General features: G+C 43.1%; 2 protein-coding genes across 7 annotated transcripts in view; one reads left to right on the forward strand and one right to left on the reverse strand.

The window, feature by feature from the left end:
• Window positions 1-7,008, reverse strand: part of NHEJ1 (non-homologous end joining factor 1) — an 84,435-nt gene extending 77,427 nt beyond the window's left edge. For 2 of the 4 annotated variants that reach the window (XM_078786332.1, XM_078786317.1), the window contains exons 1-2: window positions 1,177-1,423; window positions 39-228 (exon numbers count right to left, since the gene is read on the reverse strand). In XM_078786332.1, the coding sequence (XP_078642458.1) occupies window positions 39-228; window positions 1,177-1,313 (327 nt within the window). In that variant the 5' untranslated portion in view covers window positions 1,314-1,423. Of the gene's footprint in view, window positions 1-38; window positions 229-1,176; window positions 1,424-5,889; window positions 6,133-6,824 lie in introns of those variants that run through there. The other 2 variants (XM_078786323.1, XM_068130799.2) reach the window with 2 other exon arrangements.
• Window positions 7,009-7,914: 906 nt separating this feature from the next.
• Window positions 7,915-19,590, forward strand: LOC137436749 (2-oxoglutarate and iron-dependent oxygenase JMJD4). 3 transcript variants are annotated; one of them, XM_068130812.2, is made up of 6 exons: window positions 7,915-8,320; window positions 9,887-10,052; window positions 10,261-10,386; window positions 10,507-10,750; window positions 15,349-15,492; window positions 18,852-19,590. In XM_068130812.2, the coding sequence occupies exons 1-6, from the start codon at window positions 8,080-8,082 to the stop codon at window positions 19,182-19,184; spliced, it is 1,254 nt and encodes a 417-aa protein (XP_067986913.2). In that variant the 5' UTR covers window positions 7,915-8,079; the 3' UTR covers window positions 19,185-19,590. The 3 variants fall into 3 exon arrangements, with proteins under 3 accessions (XP_067986913.2, XP_067986930.2, XP_067986922.2); XM_068130821.2 differs by having other exon boundaries at window positions 7,941-8,320; window positions 18,909-19,330; XM_068130829.2 differs by lacking the exon at window positions 15,349-15,492 and having other exon boundaries at window positions 7,930-8,320.
• The last annotated feature ends 2,334 nt before the right edge of the window (window positions 19,591-21,924 follow it).

A 21,924-nucleotide genomic window follows, 5' to 3' on the forward strand; every position in this document is an offset into this window, starting at 1 on the left:
CTTCACCTCACTTGCAAAATGTGGAATAAAAAGCATACCTTCATTTTCTTCTTGATACAAGCTTCATCGGCTACTTCGCTCCAGTACGTGTGTGTGTCTGTAAGGAGCAGGTGGTACGAATTCACTGTGAAAACAGCCTTCATCATAAACTGTATTTCACCGATCCCCACTGTGCTCCATGGTACAGTCAGAAAATCTTGTTCGGCTCCACAATTTTCCACCATTCTGCTGTGGGAGGACACAAACGTGTTACGCAAGGTCATTAAAATGGAATCAAAGTATCATGTACAGGGCAACACTTCGACCTGCTCAATTCTCCATGTGACGATTTTCAGAAAACTCGTACACAGTTATTTTTAGTCGAATTTCAATTTTTTTTTTTTTAAAGACTACATATATAATGCCATTTAATACACTGTAACAAAGACATTTTAAAAATGTAATTACCTTCGCAAAAGCGGAAGGTTATGTTTTGATCGCTGTGTATTTATTTGTATGTCTGTGTGTGTGTGTGTGTGTATGTTATTCGCATAACTCAAAAAGTATTCAACCGAATTGCATGAAATTTGGTGGGATGATTGGTTATTATACGGGACACATTTGATTAGATTTTGGGAGCAATCGGGTCAAAGGTCAAGGTCAAGGTCACGAAAAGGTCAAAATCGTATTTTTACCATAGCGCGGTCAATTTTTATCCAATTGGCATGCAACTAATGCCAAAATGTTCAGAATTCAATGCCCGATCTTGTGATATACGACATGACCCAGTGAAGACATTACCCTTGTTAGCGGTTGGGGGTCAAAGGTCAGGGGGGTCACGACCTTGCAAAATGTGCGTTTTTTGTCATAACTCGGTCAATTCTTATCCGATTTGCATGAAATCAGCACCAAACTGTTCACTGTTCTGTTCCCTACACTCCCATGCCAAGTACAGAACAGTAGCTGCGGCGAAGGTATGCGCTCTACCGAGTGCCCGTTCTAGTTCATGTTTGAATTGGGTATAACAATGCAAGTGGGGGGTCTAGCGCATGCGTGATGGCTGTTGGTTACTCGTTGTTAGGCGCCATTTCAGTAGCCATGGAGCTGTGGACGATTGAACATCACGTCTTTGTTGTTGAGACGTTTATTCAAACGGGTAGTTCGGTGGTGCTTACACAGCGCAGATTTCGTAATCACGTCAATGTTGGTCGACGTGGCGCCGTTCCGTCTCGAAACACAATATTGAAGTGGGTAAAAAACTTCAGGACAACTGGATCTGTGAGGCCGGGAGCAGCTCGGGGAGGTGATCGAACCGTTAGGACCCCGGAAAACATCGAAAGGGTTCGACAAGCTGTGGAGACCAGCCCTCGTCGGTCAGCGGTACGGCACGCTCGCGCTCTACGGATGTCAGACAGATCAGTTCGTCGAATTTTGCACTTGGACCTTCATTATCACGCGTACAAAATCATGGTGGTTCAAGAACTGCAGCAGAATGATTTCGTACGGCGGTTCACGTTCGCAGAAAGAATGCTGGAACTGCTGAGGGATGCTGCTGTGCTGAGAAATGCTGGAACTTTTCCGCACGTCTGCAAGAATGCTTGGACAAGAACGGCCGCCATTTAGATGATGTCATTTTTCAAAGATGAATTACATTTTTTAAATGTCATTGTTACAGTGTATTACATGGCATTATATATGTAGTCTTTAAAAAAAATAAAAATTGAAATTCGACTAAAAATAACTGTGTACGAGTTTTCTGAAAATCGTCACACCTCCCTGACGGACCCTGTACAATTAGGGTTGCCACCCGTCCCGTATAATACGGGATCGTCCCGTATTGGAGAATAAAATGCAGTGTCCCGTATTGAGTCAATACGGGACGCGATTTGTCCCGTATTTTCATGCACACAATACTTTCATAATACACTAGGTCTTCACAATGGTTAGAATGACATGATAGTTAATAAAACCAAAACCGCTTCGCAAGACATAGCGTAGATGTTCCCAATCAAAATTTGCGGAAGAGAATGGCAGGCAAGTTCAGTGTCAACGTCAGCGTTGCCCTAGTTATGGAGACTCAGACACGCGGTTTTATTTTAATGTCTGCCAGTGCCAGTGCAACAAGTCCGTCGGTGAAACGCAAGAGGCTGTCAAAATACAGATTCGAATGGCAGACGGAATACGAGCGGGTCAGTCCTATCAGTGGCAACGAGTACAAGGCAAATTGTACGGTTTGCCGTCGAGTTTTTTCGATCGCCCATGGTGGACTGTCTGACCTGAAGCAGCATGCAGCAGGTGATAACCTTGTCCGAGCAGCATGCAGCAGGTGATAACCTTGTCCGAGCAGCAAAAGAGCAGAAGACACGGAGTGGAATCGCTCAATTCCTTTTACCTCAGACATCCCCTGAGGCAGATATGGTATGTTGTTGTTTTGGCTAATTTATGTACTGTTCTGATTATATATTTGATTGAATGATTTCCTGAATATTATAATAGTGAAAAATGAATAGGCTGGCGTAATTTCTACATCTCATTCCCTTCTCCTCCCCCCCTGCCCCCATCCTCACTCCCCTGCCCCATCCTCACTCCACTCCCCCCCCCCAATCCTCATTCCTCTTCACCCCCCAATCCTCACTCCACTCCCCCCCCCCCAATCATCACTCCTCTTCACCCCCCCCCCCCACCCCACATCCTCACTGTCCTCTCTAACCCCTCCTCACTCCTCCCCAATCCTCATCCTCCTCTTCTCTTCTCCAACCATCACGCCTCTCCACTCCTTGCTCTCTTCTCCAACCGACACGCCTCTCTCCTCCTCACTCTCCTCCACTTCCTCCCCCCTACCCCTTCTCTCCCTTCCCTCCTCCCCCATCTCATCATATTCCCACCAGGAAGCGACCCTTTTACCCGGCAACGCCGGGTACTTCAGCTAATATTCTATATTATTTATATTTTCTTACATACAAATATTCTATATTATTTATATTTTCTCATTCTCCATACCCATATTTGTACATACTGTATATTATATTTATTCTGTATATTCATAATATTCTCATTTATAACTATTTCGCACTTTCTGGTTAGATGCCAAACTGCATTTCATTGTCTCAGTACTTGTACTCTACACAGTGACAATAAAGTTAAAACTAATCTAATCTAATTAGTCAAGCGTATAGGCTAGGCCTAGGGGGGTTTGTGGAGAGAATATTCTCCAGAATGGCCAACAAATGGAGTGACGTCCGGAACAGATGCTCTGTGGAGCTCATGAAGAGTGAGTTACTGGCCTCACTCAACTTTGACCTGTCCTGTGCTGAGTTCCACACTGTAATTTTGAAGGACAAGCCATTGCTTCAGGCTGCAAGGAGCGACAAAAAGTACACATGGAGGAGAAAGTAATGAGAAAGTAATGAGAAAGTAATGGGAAAGAGAGAAAGAGAGAAAGAGGGAAAGAGGGAAAGAGAGAAAGAAAGAGAGACAGAGACAGAGACAGAGACAGAGACAGAGACAGAGACAGAGACAGAGACAGAGAGAGAGAGAGAGAGAGAGAGAGAGAGAGAGAGAGGAAGAAGAAGAAGACGAAGAAAAAGAAGACGAAGAAAAAGAAATGGGAGGGGGGCGGCGGCAGGGTGTTCAGAGCACTGAGGTGCTATACTGTAAATATTTATATGTAAATATTTTAGGCCTGTTCAATCGGCTTAATTAAAGTTCTTTAAATTGTACAGTGTACACCAAATGGGTAGTTGGTCTAATGGCAATACTTGTGCTGTGTCTACTTTTGTTTAGTTCAACTGATTGAAATAAAAATCTGTAAATTACAATAGTAAGTTGTTTTGTCGGTCAATTAATTGATGTGGTGTTGAGTAAAAGGAAAACTTAAACAAAGTAAGTTTTCGTCTTCTACCGACTCCTCTCTGGCCTTGCCCCCCCCAGCTCTCCCTGGGCTCTGTCCCCCAAATATTCCTGCAGGACGCACAAGATCTGCCTGCAACCCTCTTATGGTTAAACTGCCAAAATCAAGACTCTCTGCTCACCTTCACTCCTTCATTCCTCTTTTCTCCCGCCTCTGGAACAAACTCCCTCACTCTCTTCAATCCCACTCCTCCCTCCAGGTCTTTAAAACAGCTGTTCACCACCATCTCTTATCCTCCCCCATCCAAAACCTTGATCTTTTCTACCCCCGCTAATTTCGGTCCCCTTGTGTTTTATACCTCTCCCCCCCTTCCCACGCCTCCTCCCCCCAAGCCCTCTCCCTCCCACACTTCTCCCTGCTCTCAAATGTTGTGTTTGTGTGCTTCCCCTTCTCTCCCCATCTTGTCTTCCGCTCCCTCTTTTTGTATATTTTGTTTGTCTGGTTGATTTGTTTGTGAAATAAATGTTAGCTCTTTCACGAGCCTCGATTCAGTATACAAAAAAAAAAAAATGCTATTTCGGAATGCACATATGTGAGATTTAACTGAAATATTGACTGAATCTCATTATCTATGCTGCTGCTCAGACAAGATGTATTTTCATTGATCTGCCAACAATGTGGGACAGCACGGGCTACATAGCCAATGCCAATAAAAAAAAAAAAATAAAAAAAAATTTTTTTTTAGAGTGAATGGGGTTTGTGTCATAGACATCATAGACATAGACATCACATAGACGTCATAGACATCACACCCACGTCATAGACAGGACATAGCCAATGCCAATGTACGAGTCTTATACGTCAGTAAAATGCAATCTTTCTGATCTGCAGCCGAAGCAGTGGATCTGAACCTATGAAGTTTCTTTCATATCCACAGAACAACGAGTCATACTCATCTGCCCCACACTCTACGTGAAGAGATATGTATGTCCATAAAAGCATGAAAAATGGCTTAAAAGTGGCAACAATTTCAAAATGTTCTTGTGGTGGGCCGGGACGGTGGGGTGTGGGGGGTGTCCCTTATTTTTCCACATTGAAGGTGGCAACCCTATGCACAATGGATACCCGGCATTGCCCGGCTGGGTGAGCTTTTCCTGGCGGTGGTTTCGGGACGTGTCGGACATTGAAAAGCTATGGAGATATTGTCCTCATGATGGTCATCTTTGGCCTACGGGCCGGCGGCAGCACTGCCTGACCCCACATCCCAATATACACTTAATAGCGGCTTTGGTGGCCTCAAATGGATGTTAATGGATCTTAATAGCGGCTTTGGTGGCCAGAAACTCAAGTACATTGCAACAGCAAATAACACCACCATGGTGTGCAAACATGTGATAGACACACAATTGGCAGAAAATTTCAGGTCAGGTCAGTCTTTTGGGACTGCCACTGGTAACATGTAACCCAGTGCTACGTGCCGCATGGTCGGCTTGTCGGTGACTAAATCAACACCCCTCACTGACTTTGCTAGTGGGGAGGGTGACTGTGACACCTGCCAGGACCAAAAACAGCACATGAAAAAGAGCACTAAACTCGCAAGGTAGGTAGCCAACGGCCATCCAGTAAGGAGATGGTGTCTCCTAAAAAACACCCATCCGGTTTGGACCGGTTCAAGTCATACCAAAGACATTAAATTAAAATGGTATGTGCTGCTTCCTTGCTTGAAAAGGATAGAGCAAGGACAATCCCCATTGGTTGGATTTTTACTAATCTTTGCGGCAGACCTCACAATAAAAAGCACGTCCACACAATACATGGTTCAACAGAGTTGACTTCTTTTGTAAGCCGGTAAAAAGTGGTTGTTACTGCCTTAGCACAGTCAGAGGAAGCCATATATGGATAGGAGGATGGTATGAAATTCAAAACGGAGACATTATGGCACACAGATAATGTCATGACTGTATTGTGTACCTGACTGTAACTGTATAATGACTAACTGTATAATGTACCTGTATTGTGACTATTTTACCACACCACCACCCACCCACACCCACACCCACCGAGTTGATGTACTGTTTACAGAATACGTAAAACCTGCAGGGATTTAGAGTGTGGGCGATATCTCGCACACTCCTCGCGAATCCCATCATGATCGTGGGATCTTTAACGATGTCCACCAACAGGTGGCACCTCGTGCTAAACATTGTTCGGACACACACACACACACACACACATAGACATAGACACACACACACAGCACAGCACACAAATACATAGAAAGAGACAGACAGACACACACACACACACACACACACACACACACACACACACACACACACACACACACACACACACACACACACACACATAGAGACAGACACACACACAAATACATAGACATAGACACACACACACAGCACAGCACAGCACACAAATACATAGACATAGACACATACACACACATAGACACATAGATAGAGACAAACAGACACAGACAAACAGACACAGAGACACACAGAGACACACACACACACACACACACACACACACACACACACACACACACACCACAGCACACAAATACATAGAGAGAGACACACACACACACACACACACACACACACACACACACACACACATAGAGACATAGAGACAGACACACACACACACACAAATACATAGACATAGACACACACACACACACACAGCACAGCACAGCACACAAATACATAGACATAGACACATACACACACATAGACACATAGATAGGACACATAGATAGAGACAAACAAACAGACACACACACACACACACACACACACACACACACACACACACACACACACACACACACACACACACACACACACACACACCACCACCACGACAATTCACAGCTCGATCTAAACTCGAACCCAGGCTAGACAGCACAAAGAGGAGGGAGGAGTGCATTCTATCAAGTCTCAGACACGGACGTGTTGTTTGTTGTCTTTACCTGCATTTTACCTCCACACGCGCAAATTGCTTCCATCTTAAATCTTTAACGTTAACAACGTATATGTGTGTTGGCGAATAACGTTATTTGTGAAACATTATCTATTTAAAAAAAGAAAAACAAAAAAATACCTTCCTTGAATGACTGACTCCCTGACTGATTGAAATTTATTAATTAATTTCTTGAACAGTCGGACTTCCGGACTCTTTTTCATGTTTTTTTTCCGAAGTATGTTAATGTTGATTAAATATTTCTCCGTCTCCTTGTAATAATGTTCGGCATTGGGCTGAAAGATGAATGTGAAAAACTGTTAAATTTATTGTGAAAAAGTATTAATGTGCAACGATTGTGTTGACGTGTTGCTAAGGAAGTGACGTCACTCCGAGCGGCTCGGTTTATGCGTGCTGTTTTGGGCTTTTGGCGGCAAAATGTGTGTTATGCGATGTCTTTGACCAATTAAAGAGTGTTCTCTATTTACTAAAACGACACCAGGTATTTTGGTTTTGCACAATGATTGTAAAGGGATTAGCTGCTTACACTGGCGCAGGTATCGTAATATCCAGTGTCTTTGCCATGTTTTGCATCTCCTCCAACCCGAACTCATTGGTCGCACAAACATGAAAACGTCACCATTTTAATCGCCAATGACCCAGGCAGTGCATGTTGAAAAAAAATGGTTTTGGACAAAACATTTTCTTTTGGCTCACATCGATAATTGCCCATTTCACCTGTGGCCCCTTTCATTCATGATTAAGGTCAGAGAGATTGAAAAATTTAGCAATTTGTGTTTTTACATGTGAAGCAATGATTGCTTTGATTTCATCCGATATTTAATGTGCCGATGTTTCTATTGTACGTATAAGTATTGGATTGTTGTTTAAATTGAGCTTTAAATGGTTATGCTTGCTCATCTTGACCTTCGTCCAATTTCTGGCAGCCATGGCAATGTTGTTCGCTTGAGTCGATACTTGCTGAGATTTTGATTTTTCGGACCATCAAATATCGTACGTGTGATGTATAATTATTTGTGAAAGTTGGTGTATCATTACGTACCTTGGATCTACCTTCCGAAAACAGTAGGTCTTTCCGCGACTGTACCCGGAACACATTTAAAATTCCGACTCAAATTAAAAAGGGAACCTGCAGTGTCAATGACGTAGTCACCACTTAGTAGTGATGCAACCAGCAGGCCGAATAAGTGATTTCCAATTTTCCCAACATCAGGTAGTGTAAGCACTAGGACTAGGAGAGCATCATGGACGCCGCCTTGTACGAATGGACGCTCGAACATCCCGCAGGGTTCGATAACTCCCGGCTCGACGGTCTCCCTGTGGGTTTCGCGGAGGTGCCGCCCTACGATCTGTGGTTCCGAGACTGCTTGCTGCCCTGTAAGCCGGCCGTCCTGCCCCCGGGGTTGACATCGGCGTGGCCGGCACGGAGCCGCTGGTTACGGTCGGACGGCAGACCGGACTTATCGGCCCTGGCCCACGAGTTCGGTGCGCGGTCTTCGCGCTCATCTGTTGGTGTTTCAAGTCTGTTAGAATAACAATATAACAAAGTGCAACAAGCAGAAGGCCGTTTGACCCAACACCGCTCCAGTCGTCGCTACACCCTGAACTTGAATCAAGGTGTTCCATGTCCACACGTCATGGTTATTTGCGAGAATTCGGAATTAATGAGTAGATTTCCCCCAAGACTACCAAGGATTAAAAAAAACACCCCCAAGCACCAATTAGTGCCATGCTGATCCCATGTAGCAAGTCTGGATGTAATCGACCCACAACTGTTGGAGTAGAAGTGCAACAAACAAACAAACAGACGTCATGCGGAGCACGATACTTGCAAAATCTGCCCCCCTGCCCCCCCCGCCCCCCCCCCAAAGTTTTCCATTGATACAGCGAATTGTCCATTTCATCAAGATTAAAATTGACGATCTTGATCAAAGCTCAGGTCCAGGATGAAAAATGATTTTAGAAGTTTGACCTTGAGTTGACCTTTTGACCTCAAAAATAGCTGGTTTCCCAATTCATTGAGGCAACACACAAATGCTGTTCAATTTTCAAGTCAATCGGATGAAAATTGATGGGTTTTCAGATGAAAATTGATGGGTTTTCAGATGAAAATTGATGGGTTTTCAGATGAAAATTGATGGGTTTTCAGATGAAAATTGATGCGTTTTCAGATGAAAATTGATGGGTTTTCAGATGAAAATGCATGATTTTGTAAGTTTGACCTTTGATCCTAAAAAAGTTGGTTTCCCAATTTAGTGAGGCAATATGCAAATGCTGTTCAATTTTCAAGTCAATCGGATTTAAAATGTCGATTTTAGAAATTTGACCCCTCCAGATGACCTTTGACCTCAACATCAATAGGCTTCTCAATTGGGACGACCTATACAACTTGTTGAAGTTTCGTAACGACCGGTTTAGAATTGTGATCTGTAGGCCGGTGACAAACAGACAAACAAACAGACAGACAGAACCACAAACGCAACCGACCAATATACTTGAAAAATCTTCCATTTTGCAACAAACACCGGTCCATGAATTACAGAAAGTATCCTACTGTACCATTGATTTTCAGTAGTCAGTTGGTCACTGCCTTTGATACCAACACAAACTTTTATTATGGACCCGATGGCATCAAAAAGCTACATAATTATCTCAAACAACGTTTCAAATAGAGCACCTCGCCCCCATTAGAGCATTTAAATTGCATCAGATGTGGCAATAAATGCGAATTGTTGCTCCCTGCTTTGCGCCTCGATGAAAGTCGATGCCATTTGCATTTTTGCCACCTCCATCCCTATCCCATTAACTTGCTGGTAATTATTAAGCCCCCCAAAGTGAAACCAGATGGTACCATCTGCATTTGCGTTGCGAATAGCAACGCAGACACAGCATCTTTGGAAAATAGTAGGCATTGTGTGCTGGTGGTTCATAACCCGCCTGGCTTGGGGTATTCAATTCGTGGAATCGGCTTTTTATCTCCACCGGTGGAATGTTACTCAACCACGTCGGTCTGACATCCTCAACGTTTGTTCCTTCCCCTTGCGACCCCAGGAGATGCACTTGTGCCGGTTGCGAATTGTGACCGGCGGCAATACGACGCAAACCCCAAGCAGAACATGACCTTGTGCGACTACATAGCCTACTGGAACGAACACGTTGCCTTGGACTACCGGTCACCCCAGGGCTGCCTTTATCTAAAGGATTGGCACCTTTGCAGGTCTTGGACACTGTCGATATTTTGGAGAAGAGGGAAATGGTATCCAGTGCAGCCAAAAGCCAGATTTGCTTACATGTGCCTTTTACTGTTGTAACGAATGTGATGGTGGTGGTGTTGGGGCTCAGTGTTGATATCAACAGGAAGTTTTTCTTTCCTGTATGCCAAATTATATGGGAGAGTTAGTACCACACGTTTGTCTCTGGTGCAGGGCGTTTCCCAAAGCTGACATTTATTCAACACCGATCCATTTCTCTTCGGACTGGCTCAACGAATTCGCAGATTCAAAGCAGACTGATGACTACCGCTTTGTCTACATGGGGCCCAAGGGGTCGTGGTGAGTTCGGCTTGCACTTCGGTGAGACGTGAATTTGAAGTTCCTGAAAATATTTCTAAAAAGTAATGCTTCTTGCACCGACTCAGTTTCAGTTCTCCATGTGGCTGAATGTATTTGCAGGACCCCTTTCCATGCAGATGTATTCAGGTCGCATAGCTGGTCTGCCAACATGTGTGGCCGCAAGCGCTGGCTGTTCTACTCCCCGGGTCAGGAGGACCTTCTGCGAGACCCCTTGGGGAACTTGCCTTACGACGTGATGAATGATCCACTGCCTGATGCAGCCCCGGCACCATTGGAGGTTATCCAGGAGGCCGGGGAGGTTATCTTTGTTCCCAGTGGATGGTATCACCAGGTCCTCAATTTGGTGAGTTGTACACTTGCCACCCAAACGGGCCCTGCTGCTTGTGCAGGTCAGAGTATGTCTCCCCATTCAAATAATAACAAGGTACTTCCAATATTGCAAAGGTGCACGTCTGGAGCTTTGTCATCCCAAATGCAGAAATGTTTAAAAGTCATTGCAAACACATTTTAGACAATTGTTTTCTTCCCGTAGAAGAAGTACTATCTGAGATAATTGAAACTATTGTCAAAAAACAAATTTGCTTAAAATTGTATTTACAAATGATATGTGTGAGCAAAATGTAAACAGGTGGTAAACGGCAAACTATATTGATCACGTCCTCACAGTTTTAAAACACTTTTTTAATTTGTGGAAATTTTGTTGCAAATACAAAACTAGAACAGCACTCTTCAACATCATGACGCAACCACTATGCCTCCACCCACATTATTACATCATCATACATACTTGTACCAATATTCATTGAAATCCCTTTAGCTGTACTAGTCAGGGCCCTTAGGAATATTTTGGTTCAAATTCTTCCAAAAGCATCAAATTTGGCGCAGATGTTGCCCATGCCATACTCTTTCGATTTTTGACGGGCGCCAAGGGCGGTATGATCCGGGGACCATACCGGTCCATCCCGCCATGTCACCTGACCTATGACGTCATAATTAGGATATGCACCCAATCGCATGGCGTACTATAAGTGGTCAAAGTTCAAAATGAAGGCAGGGATCCATTAAGGTTTTCATAAAATCCAATATGGCCGCCAGGTCACATGACCTATGATGTCATATTTATGACATGTATACATGAACCCGGATCATGATCGCACAAAAATTAAACACAAGGATATGGCATACAGTTCATAAAACATCAAAATCCGTACCTTTGTAATTAGACTGATGAACTGCATATGCCTGAAAATTAGGAAATAGACATGTAAATATTTCCTCTAATTGTCAAAAATAAGGTCACAGTTCGATTACCCAACCCAGAAACATAAAATGGTGAACCTCGTGTAAATCTTGACAAAAAACTCAAAAACCGACGTTTGACTCAAAAATGACCTTTAAGATGACCTTGAGGGTTGACCTTGACCTCGAATCATCAAAACATCATAATTGGATTCCTCGACCTCGAAAACCCCTGAAAAGTGATATACATGATTCCAACCCTTTTGGTTATTTAACTGATTTTCCTCTAATCCGGGTGGCGGCCATTTAGTATTTCGCCAATATGGTGCCCCGCCGGGGGGGGGGGGGGGGGGGGTCTTGGCGCCCGTCAAAAATCGAAAGAGTATGGCATGGGCAACATCTGGGCCAAATTTGGTGCTTTTGGAAGAATTTGAACCAAACGGCCCCAAAATATCCCTAAGGGCCCTGACTATACCTCTCCCACCTCCCTCCCAGCCCTCCCACAGTTCTCTCGATGTCCCTGCTCTCAAGTGTTGTGTTTGTGTCCTTCCCCCTCTCTCCCCAACTTGTCCACCACTCCCCTTATATGTTTTATGTATCGGTTTGATTTTTTGTGTGATTAATGTTAGCTCTTTCACGAACCTCGATCTTGTATACAAAAAAAAGAAAAAAAAAAGAAAGCTGTTCTCAAGTATCACATTTTTACCTGCCATGACCTATGACCTTTGATGCAAAAATCGAATCAGTTCGTCTCTGCATCCTGATATGTACGGTACTTATACCAAGTTTGGTCAAAATCCCATCACTGGTTCACAATTTGACACAGTATCAGACTTCCTACCTAACGGGACCTCTGACCTTTGATCTCTTGACCCCATAATTTAATCCATTCATCTTTACATCATTATACCTACTTGTACCAAGTTTGACTTGGTTTCCTTCAGCCTTTAAGTTATCGGGGTAACTATTTTGACTATCAGAATATTATTGGTCAGGAAAATCTTCGTCAAATTCACTTTGACCATTCTGAAGCGAGTTGTGCAGCCATTATTCGTTGCTGCTGAGACAACCTTGCCTTTGATTACGTCACACAGATGATGTCATAACCATCGCTACTTTAAAGAGCGATATCCGATGAGTTTGCTTTTTTAACTAACACTTCAAAAAATGATTTGAATTAAAAACCACTTTCAGTTCTTTGTTTATTACTTTAAAATCTATGTAATCACATCAAAAACTAGAACGGCACTCAGTCGAGAGCATACCTCCGTCTGGTTAGCCCTATCACTCAATGGTGAAGAATCACTTAAAAAATTAAATAATTCTCATATCCGAATCCATATTCAGATCTTCACCAAAATCGAATCGATTAGTCCTTGTCTCACACACAACCTGTCCAACAAGTTTCGCCCAAATCCGTTCATAACTTTTTTTAGATATCCTGCTATGCATCATTTTTGTCCCCATCTCCCAAAGGTGAAGAATCACTTAAAAATTCTCCTAGCCGAATCCGGATCCAGATCTTCACTAAAATCTAATCATTTCGTCCTTGTCACATACGCTACATCTCTGCCAAATTTCGTCCGAATCCGTCCACAACTTTGAGATTTTGTTCACAGACAAACGGACAGACAAACAGACAGGGGTGAAAACATAACCTGCATCCACCTTTGGTGGCGGAGGTAACAAAAAATTCTGTGTCCATGGACCTTTAAATCCCTTCAGCCGTTCAAGTTATCGTGATAACAAAAACCTATCACTGACTGGTGGAAGGACAACCCAAAAACAATGCCACAGGAGTTTGGTATTATGAGACTTCGTTAGCGGAGGCATAAAAAACATTTTTCTTGACAAAACATTACCGTCAGGAGTCGGGGCGGCAAGATGCAAGTTTTTATTCCCATCGTCTGCAATCTGGTTAATACCCAGCTCGCGTTCATAGAGCGCAAAGCGCAAATTTGCGCGGAGCGCAAAGCGCAAATTTGCGCGGAGCGCAAAGCGGGTTTCAGCAATTGGTTCACTCTGTCCATCAGTCTGTTTCTATGATTGAGGAAATACTCGATTCCAATTGAATGTTATATTTTGAACACAAGATTCCAGAACACAAATCGGAAGATGAACCTGCAGTTTAGCAGTACTCCGGCTCCGAATATGGCAACTTGTACGGAATGTCATCCCGATTGCGCATGCGCACAGCGCGGTAGGGCAATTGCTTCAGCCTGTCGGGCAGTGAAACAAAATTGAAAATAATTCCACACAGAAAACGTACTGTTTTAAAGGACGTCAAAAAGGACACAAACATGTACGAATAACTAATTTAATGCGTTAATAAGGTGGTGTAAAAGACTGTGCATCAGCGGCGGTAAGTTTTCAATTAAATGTTTTTGTTTTTTCTACAGCCTTTAAAACTTTTATTTCATTCAATTCAATTATATATGTGAACATGTAGAACACAAATCACTGTTTGCGCTTTGAAAAACCTTCAGTTTAGGAGTACTTTGGCAAGAGTTTTATGCTGTCTCGAATAAGATTTGCTGCGTCCTTTGAGGGCAGAGTGATAGCGTGACTCAGACAATGGTTTCACCGAGCAATGGAGTTACAGATCTAACTTAGTCAAAAAGACCTGTTTGTTTAAGTGCATCTTTTTCTCAAAAGATTGTTACAAAATAATCAGTTTCTCTGAGAATACTTCGCAGAAGGTTCAGCTCCGGACTGTTCCGTTTGACCCATCAGCTTTCTATGATTGCCATCATGCCCGTTATTCAAAGTTCACAAAATAAAGCTATGGATTGTGTTAGGAAACGCAAAGCAAGAGTTTAAAAGACCCTTCCTATGTCCTTTTTCTCAAGACTGCACAGGGTAAGGTGTTCTATGAACTCGAGTACTTTTTATTCCTCCGTTGACGAAGTCGCCAGAGGCATTATGTTTTCAGGTTGTCCGTCCGCCCGTCCGCGATAGGTTTTCCTTACCGCAATAACTTGAGAACAGCTGAAGGGAATTTAGTCAAACTTAGTGCAGGTATGTATAATGAGGTAAAGATTAACCAATTAGATTTTGGAGTCACGAGGTCAAAGGCCAAAGGTGAGAGGTCATGTTAGGTAAAAATCCTGTTACCAAGTTTGAATTATTAAATAACTTGTGAACCAGTAATGGGATTCTGACCAAATTTGGTACACTTATGTAGAATGATGTAAAGATGAACTGATTACATTTTGGGGTCAAGAGGTCAAAGGTCAAAGTCTGTAATATGTCTCTAACTTGAGAACAGCTGAAGTGATCCAATTCAAACTTGGTACATGTATGTATAATGATGTAAAGATTAATTGATTAAATTTTGGGGTCAAGAGGTCAAAGTCTGTAATAGGTCTACAACTTGAGAACGGCTGAAGGGATCTAATTCAAACTTGGTACAGATATGTATAATGGTGTAAACATGAACTGATTAAATTTTGGGGTCCTGAGGTCAAAGGTCAAATCACGTAAAAATGTGATAACTTGAGAACAGCTGTATGGATTTAAAGCAAACTTGGTACAAGTATTATAATGATGTAATAATATGGGCGGAGGCGTATCGGTCGACGTCGTGACGTCAAAGTATCGTTCTCGTTTTTAATGTATAATGTCAAGCCTATTGAGTTATAATTACCAAAATCGCTCAAAAGTTCGTCAAAAAAACACAATTATGTATTTTACTTTCATCAGGAGGATACAATTTCCATCAACCACAACTGGGTGAATGGCTGTAATTTATACCAAACGTGGGCATTCCTGCAGGCTGAGCTATGCTCGGTGCAGCGGGAGATCGAAGACTGTCGCACCATGCAAGGATGGGAGCAGCAGTGCCAGGTGAAAGTAATGACTGTCATTACAAATTTACGTTGGTTACATTTATACCGTCCTCAGTATCTGATAACTGAAAAATAAAAATAAAAATGACTCCTAGTACCACCTCCTAACCCAAGACACGACCAGGGTGCTAAGGATGAGCTCAGTATTATGAGCGGTGTTTGAAATGCTCCATGAACGAGATATTCACAGTAGCACAAGGAAACCAAACATTGTTTCCTCTTTCCAATGAACAAGTTGATAGGTGTAATTGGCAAGGAAATATTTTTAATCATATTATGCTTGTATATAGAAAAAGAAAATTTTTTTTTTAGTTTATTTAATGTTAAAAAAAAAAAATTGGCCACATTAACACCCAATGTAGTGTAGCAGCATAGCAAACCTGTTGTGCATTTTGTGATACAAGCACCAAATTTGGCACAAATGTACATTAATATGTTGCGAACATTTTCAGATATTGGGCCACTTGAAATTCCGTAATTTTTTTTTTCAAATTTTTTCAAATTTCGTAATTTCAAATTTTTCGGGTGACACCGTCACAATTTCGGTCTTTGAGGCCGGCCGATATAGTGGGGCGGCTTAGCCCAAATATTCAAAAGAATTGTGCATTTTGTGATACAAGCACCAAATTTGGCACAAATGTACATTAATATGTTGCGAACATTGTGTGGTCAGCAATGAAGACGAGAGTCTGAATTACATGTATGCAAAAGACCTTGTGAACCAGTGAAGCAAATACACGGGTAAGCATGAATTAAATCTAGGGCATGATATAATTTCCATGATGTTTACCTCTACACTCAATGGTGGAAGGAGGTAATGTTTTGATCCCAGCTTGTCTGTATGTCTGTTTGTCTGTTAGTCCACAAAATTCCAGACAAAGCTTGTAGTAGTGGTAGTTGTAGTGGTAGTGGTGATAACAGAAATTGTTATATAGAACTGAACTTATATTATTATTATATGCAGAAAATAACTTCATTTCTATATGCCCTGCAGTGGACAGGTTAATTGGTTTATGCACTGAAGGGGTCACCCTGGTGTGCACTGCTGTGTTCTGCCTCACTGAGTTGTTCAGGTATGATGTACTCAGCACAAGCTTCCGGTCGGCCCGGAGGTGGGGGTGCGGGGCCTGTCACGGAACGTCAAAACAAACGGCCTGCCGGGGCCGCCCAAAAGTCGGGCGTGAGGGGCGCGTCCACTAATGGAACGCCTCTCGCTTCCCAGATCGAGGGCCACGTGGTCAGGAGAACCTCGTCCCTTCCGGTCACACTTTGCCTATCGGCCGGCCTCGAAGACCGAAATTGTGACGGTGTCACCCGAAAAATTTGAAATTACGAAATTTGAAAAAAAAAATTACGGAATTTCAAGTGGCCCAATATCTGAAAATGTTCGCAACATATTAATGTACATTTGTGCCAAATTTGGTGCTTGTATCACAAAATGCACAATTCTTTTGAATATTTGGGCTAAGCCGCCCCACTAATGGGATCAACAAACATTTATTATTTTATTGTCATATTCCAACTATTTTCCTCCTTAAGGTTTTTTTTTTTAATGCTGAAGGCTCCAATTACAGACTATATAGTCTTAATTGAGGAAATAAAATAACTGCATTGATAAATGTGAGGAAAGAGAAATAAAAAAGAGAATGTAAAGTTGAGGAGTGAAAATTAGTAAGAAAAGTGTATGATGTTTGTTTGCAAGAAATATATTGAAGCCATCCCAGTAGCGGTAGTACTTGCACTACCCTTTCTCCAGTTTCATTAGTCATTCATATTTACATACATTATTATTTTCTTTTGTTTACTAATCACTTTCCTTTTTCACTGCAAATTCCCTGTGACCCTCGATACTACAACTAGGGATCGACCTTTTGCGCTCAATAATGTCATGCCTACGTTCTTGTGCCACCTTCTGACCGAAGATGCCCGACTCCTCCCCTCAATCTCTAATGTTCAAGCCATCTCTCCCTTCCTTGATAATCCTCTCGAGACCCGCATTTCACTCTGCTGAAACAAATGGGTGGCCAAAATGTCAACCTCACCTCAAATCCTGTTTGGGAAAATCCCATGTTATCTTTTCCTACGCTTCAACAGAACCAAGTATTGGCATTATGGTCGCGAAAAGAGGTATGCACACTCACCTCTAAGCTGTCGGGCCTGGTCTCGAATCTTGGCCCAGCTAAAACTGGCATGCTGATGTTTCACAGGCATGGTGATTCATCAATTTATTTGCCGTCCCTCGGGTGGACATTACATGAGCGTCTCGTCTGCTGGCATTAGTTGGTGGTTCAACACTATCAGCGACAAGTATAACCTGCATTGCGAACTACCCCACATCATGACTGCCTTTAATTTCAATGGTTATCCCACCCACAAGGTCATCACAAAATCACCAAAAGCTCGTGATCCAACACCGGAAACTAAAGCATGTGTTATTCTCCCCTTCATAGGACGTACGTAACACCACATTCAGCACATTCTAAAGACTGCCAATATTGCAATACACCATCGCTCGAGGCGCGCGCGCGCACACACACACACACACACACACACACACACACACACACACACACACACACACACACACACACACACACACACACACACACACACGCACACACACACACACCTCCCCTGCCATGCCCTCCAACCACCATCCAGGTGTTTACCTCATCTCTTGTGAATATGGTAAAGTTGATATTAGTGAAACTGGCAAGACTTTCACCATCAGACTGAAAGAACATAAATAAAGAAATTCACAAATAAACATCCACAAAGAACATAAAGCACAAAGACAAAACGAAGGGGGGGGGTAGGGGGGGCCGGGGGAATCAGCTATAGTTAATCGTGCACACACTAATAATCATCATATACTATGATCAAACTTCTCATCCTTCAGCCACTGACATGGAGAATTGGAGAAGCTATGGAGATATATCCACATCACACGGTCCCAATAGCGATATCTATCTCTTCCTCATTAACAAGCAGGCACCTACAATCACAACGATCAATACAAAGACAATGGACCATGATAAGCAACACTATGGCCAGCCAATCAGCACCCCACAACAACCAGCCAATGGGGAGTGTGCAGTTGTTATAAATTCTGCATCCCATTTGTTTTGTTTGCTTCCTCCCGTCAATGGGCGAAGCACGCTGCTCAAAACAGCGAGGCCTGCTTTTCTTTGCTCTAGTTATTTTTTTTAAAGTATAAATAATATAAATAGCTCTTTTAAGAGCAAACATATGGTGTACAAACCTTTTACTTTATCACTTTACGAAGTTGTTTGTTCTCAGAGATGTGAGCAGTAAAAGTAGATGCTCATTTTGAACTTTGCCCTCTTTTGACTTCAGCTCATCATGAAATCATGCACGGGAATGGACTATCAAGATTTCTACCTCTTTCTACAGACAATTGCCGAAAATAGGATAGAGTTATTGAAGCAGCTGCCAGGGACCAGTCTTGATGAGATGACTCGGAACCAGGACGACAGACACGGCATGCCCACAATGCTGGGACCGTGGCATGCCATATTTGACCTGCACAAACTCCTGCCGGTCTTTTGTTCAGTCGCTGCAGATCCGCACATCAACCAACTGGTGAACGACTCACTTTTGGAAAGGCCATCGCATCTTACGACGGCTGCAGAGACAGTGATGGCTGAAGCAAAGTGGAACCTATCATAACTAAATATTATGCCGATTCGAATGATATGCCTCCGCCCACAATAATACATCATTGTACATACATGTACCAAGTTTTGATTTGAATCCCTTCAGCTCTTCTCAAGTATCGCATTTTTACCTGGCATGACCTGACCCCAGTTCATCTTTGCATCATTATACATTCTTGTACCAAGTTTGACTTGGATCCCTTCAGCCGTTGTTAAGTTATTGTCGAAACAAAAACCTATTATGGACAGACGGACAACCTATAAACATGTCTCCGGTAACTTAGTTGGCGGAGGCATAAAAACATTTTGCTTACATTAAAGTCGATTCATTTTTAGGAACACTTTCATCTTTACTCTGGAGCTTGCAATGTGGTGTACTTGATGGAATATGTACAAAATAAAGTTTTATTTTCCCCTAATTTGAGGCTTATGGAACCGCATCAAATTAAAAGTGCAGCAGCGAGGGGAAAACAACGAAAACAAAGCAGATTTAGAACAAATAAACACGACCCGCCAAAAAAAGCGCATCAAGTACGATTAAGGATGCGGATTGTTAATGGTGAATGGGGGTAAATATGTCAGATTATGCGAGACGGCAGTAGGTTGCCACCTTGGAATAATTTAAGGAAAGAATGGCAATTACATAGGAGGAAGAAGTTAAAATGAAACCAGGACTTTGGACCTTGAAACAAGGTGGGTTGTTGAACAAATGTGTACATGAGGAAGGACCGAGGGGTAAGAGTGAGGAAGAGACTAGGGCTAAAAGCACAAGGGGTGAAGCCAATGCTACAAGACTGAGAGACGACAAACCTATCTTTAATGGAACAGGCTCTAAGCCTTGGCATCCTCGTTTTCCAGCTTGGATACAGCAGACTTGCACATCTTGCACATTACGGAAGACCGTTTCCAACGGATTCTGCAACCAATTTTGCAAACAATCACTCCATGAATATGCAGTGACAAGATGGAGAGAACGAGGTCTCTCACAAATCAATGCATAGCTACGGTGGATCACCACACATCAATCTATACATACCCCCCCCCCCCCCCCCTCAAGCACTGGCAAAGCCTTCAGGGCACCCTTGAGAAGTTGGGAATGTCTACCTCAGAATAAATCTTGGACAGGTCGAAATGTATTCCAAAGTAGGGTGCTGCCAAAGTTGCTGCGTCATGGCAAGGAATTAATTTCCTGAACTAGAACGGCACTCAGTAGAGCACGTACCTCCACCAAGCCGAATATTTTACACTAGCCGAAACCCGTGGAACATCCACGGAAGGGAGGATGTGGTGTATGGATAGAGTGTACCATTATGGATGGCATAGGGGATTTGCTTGTCCGAGTAAGAGTTAGGAAGAAAGATGAGAATGAAGAGTGCGTATATGAACAACGTATTTATTGCTCAGATTTTTCGAGTATGGCTGTACGTGATAAACAAAGAGCGCGGTTGGAAGAAATTATGGTAAACCCACCTGATGAGGTTAGCGTACACCGCGATCGACGACACCGGCACAAGTGCATGCTCTGGATTGTCCACTCAGTGGACGGCTTGGTTTCACCTTCGCCTGTCCAATCAGCGGACGGCTTACTTTGCCTTCACCCAGCAGACGCCAATACGATGGCGTCGTATCGGCAGTTAATCGGATGCTTTTGGGCCCCAAAGTCGACTAATTCAGATTTTTCGAGTATGGCTGTACGTGATAAACAAAGAGCGCGGTTGGAAGAAATTATGGTAAACCCACCTGATGAGGTTAGCGTACACCGCGATCGATGACACCGGCACAAATGTATTTTATTTTTTATTTTTTTGTATACTGAATCGAGGCTCGTGAAAGAGCTAACATTTATTTCACAAACAAATCAACCAGACAAACAAAATATACAAAAAGAGGGAACGGAAGACAAGATGGGGAGAGAAGGGGAAACACACAACCACAACATTTGAGAGCAGGGAGAAGTGTGGGAGGGAGAGGGCTTGGGGGGAGGAGGCGTGGGAAGGGGGGGGGGGGGGAGGGGTATAAAACACAAGGGGACCGAAATTAGCGGGGGTAGAAAAGATCAAGGTTTTCGATGGGGGAGGATAAGAGATGGTGGTGAACAGCTGTTTTAAAGACCTGGAGGGTGGAGTGGGATTGAAGAGAGTGAGGGAGTTTGTTCCAGAGGCAGGAGAAAAGAGGAATGAAGGAGTGAAGGTGAGCAGAAAGTCTTGATTTTGGCAGTTGAACCATAAGAGGGTTGCAGGCAGATCTTGTGCGTGCTCAGGAATGCATGCTCAGGATTGTCCACTCAGTGGATGGCTTGCTGTCGCCTTCGACTGTCCAATCAGCGGACGGCTTGCTTCGCCTTCACCCAGCAGACACCAATAAGATGGCGTCGTATCGGCAGTTAATCGGATGCTTTTGGGCCCCAAAGTCGACTAATTCAGATTTTTCGAGTATGGCTGTACGTGATAAACAAAGAGCGCGGTTCGTAGATCGTAAATCCATTAATGCCGTGGGCATCGGGTCACTGGGTGCGGCGTAAAAGGGATAACAAAGTCGAGTCCTTACGCGATTATTATATAGATTGTATCCCACTGAAGGGCCAGATCTGCAGCCGCACCTTAACTAAAATATAATCAGCTTGTTCTCACCTAACCACCTCCTCCACTAAGTTTCGACCTAATCCGTCCATAACTTTGTGGTATCCTACGATATAGCGTTTTTGGTCATGTCCAGTGATATATCGATATACCCGTTATATCGGTATAATTTTT

Source organism: Myxine glutinosa, chromosome 1 (genome assembly GCF_964187855.1).
Source record: "Myxine glutinosa chromosome 1, kmMyxGlut1.1, whole genome shotgun sequence".
Taxonomy (NCBI): Eukaryota; Metazoa; Chordata; class Myxini; order Myxiniformes; family Myxinidae; genus Myxine; species Myxine glutinosa.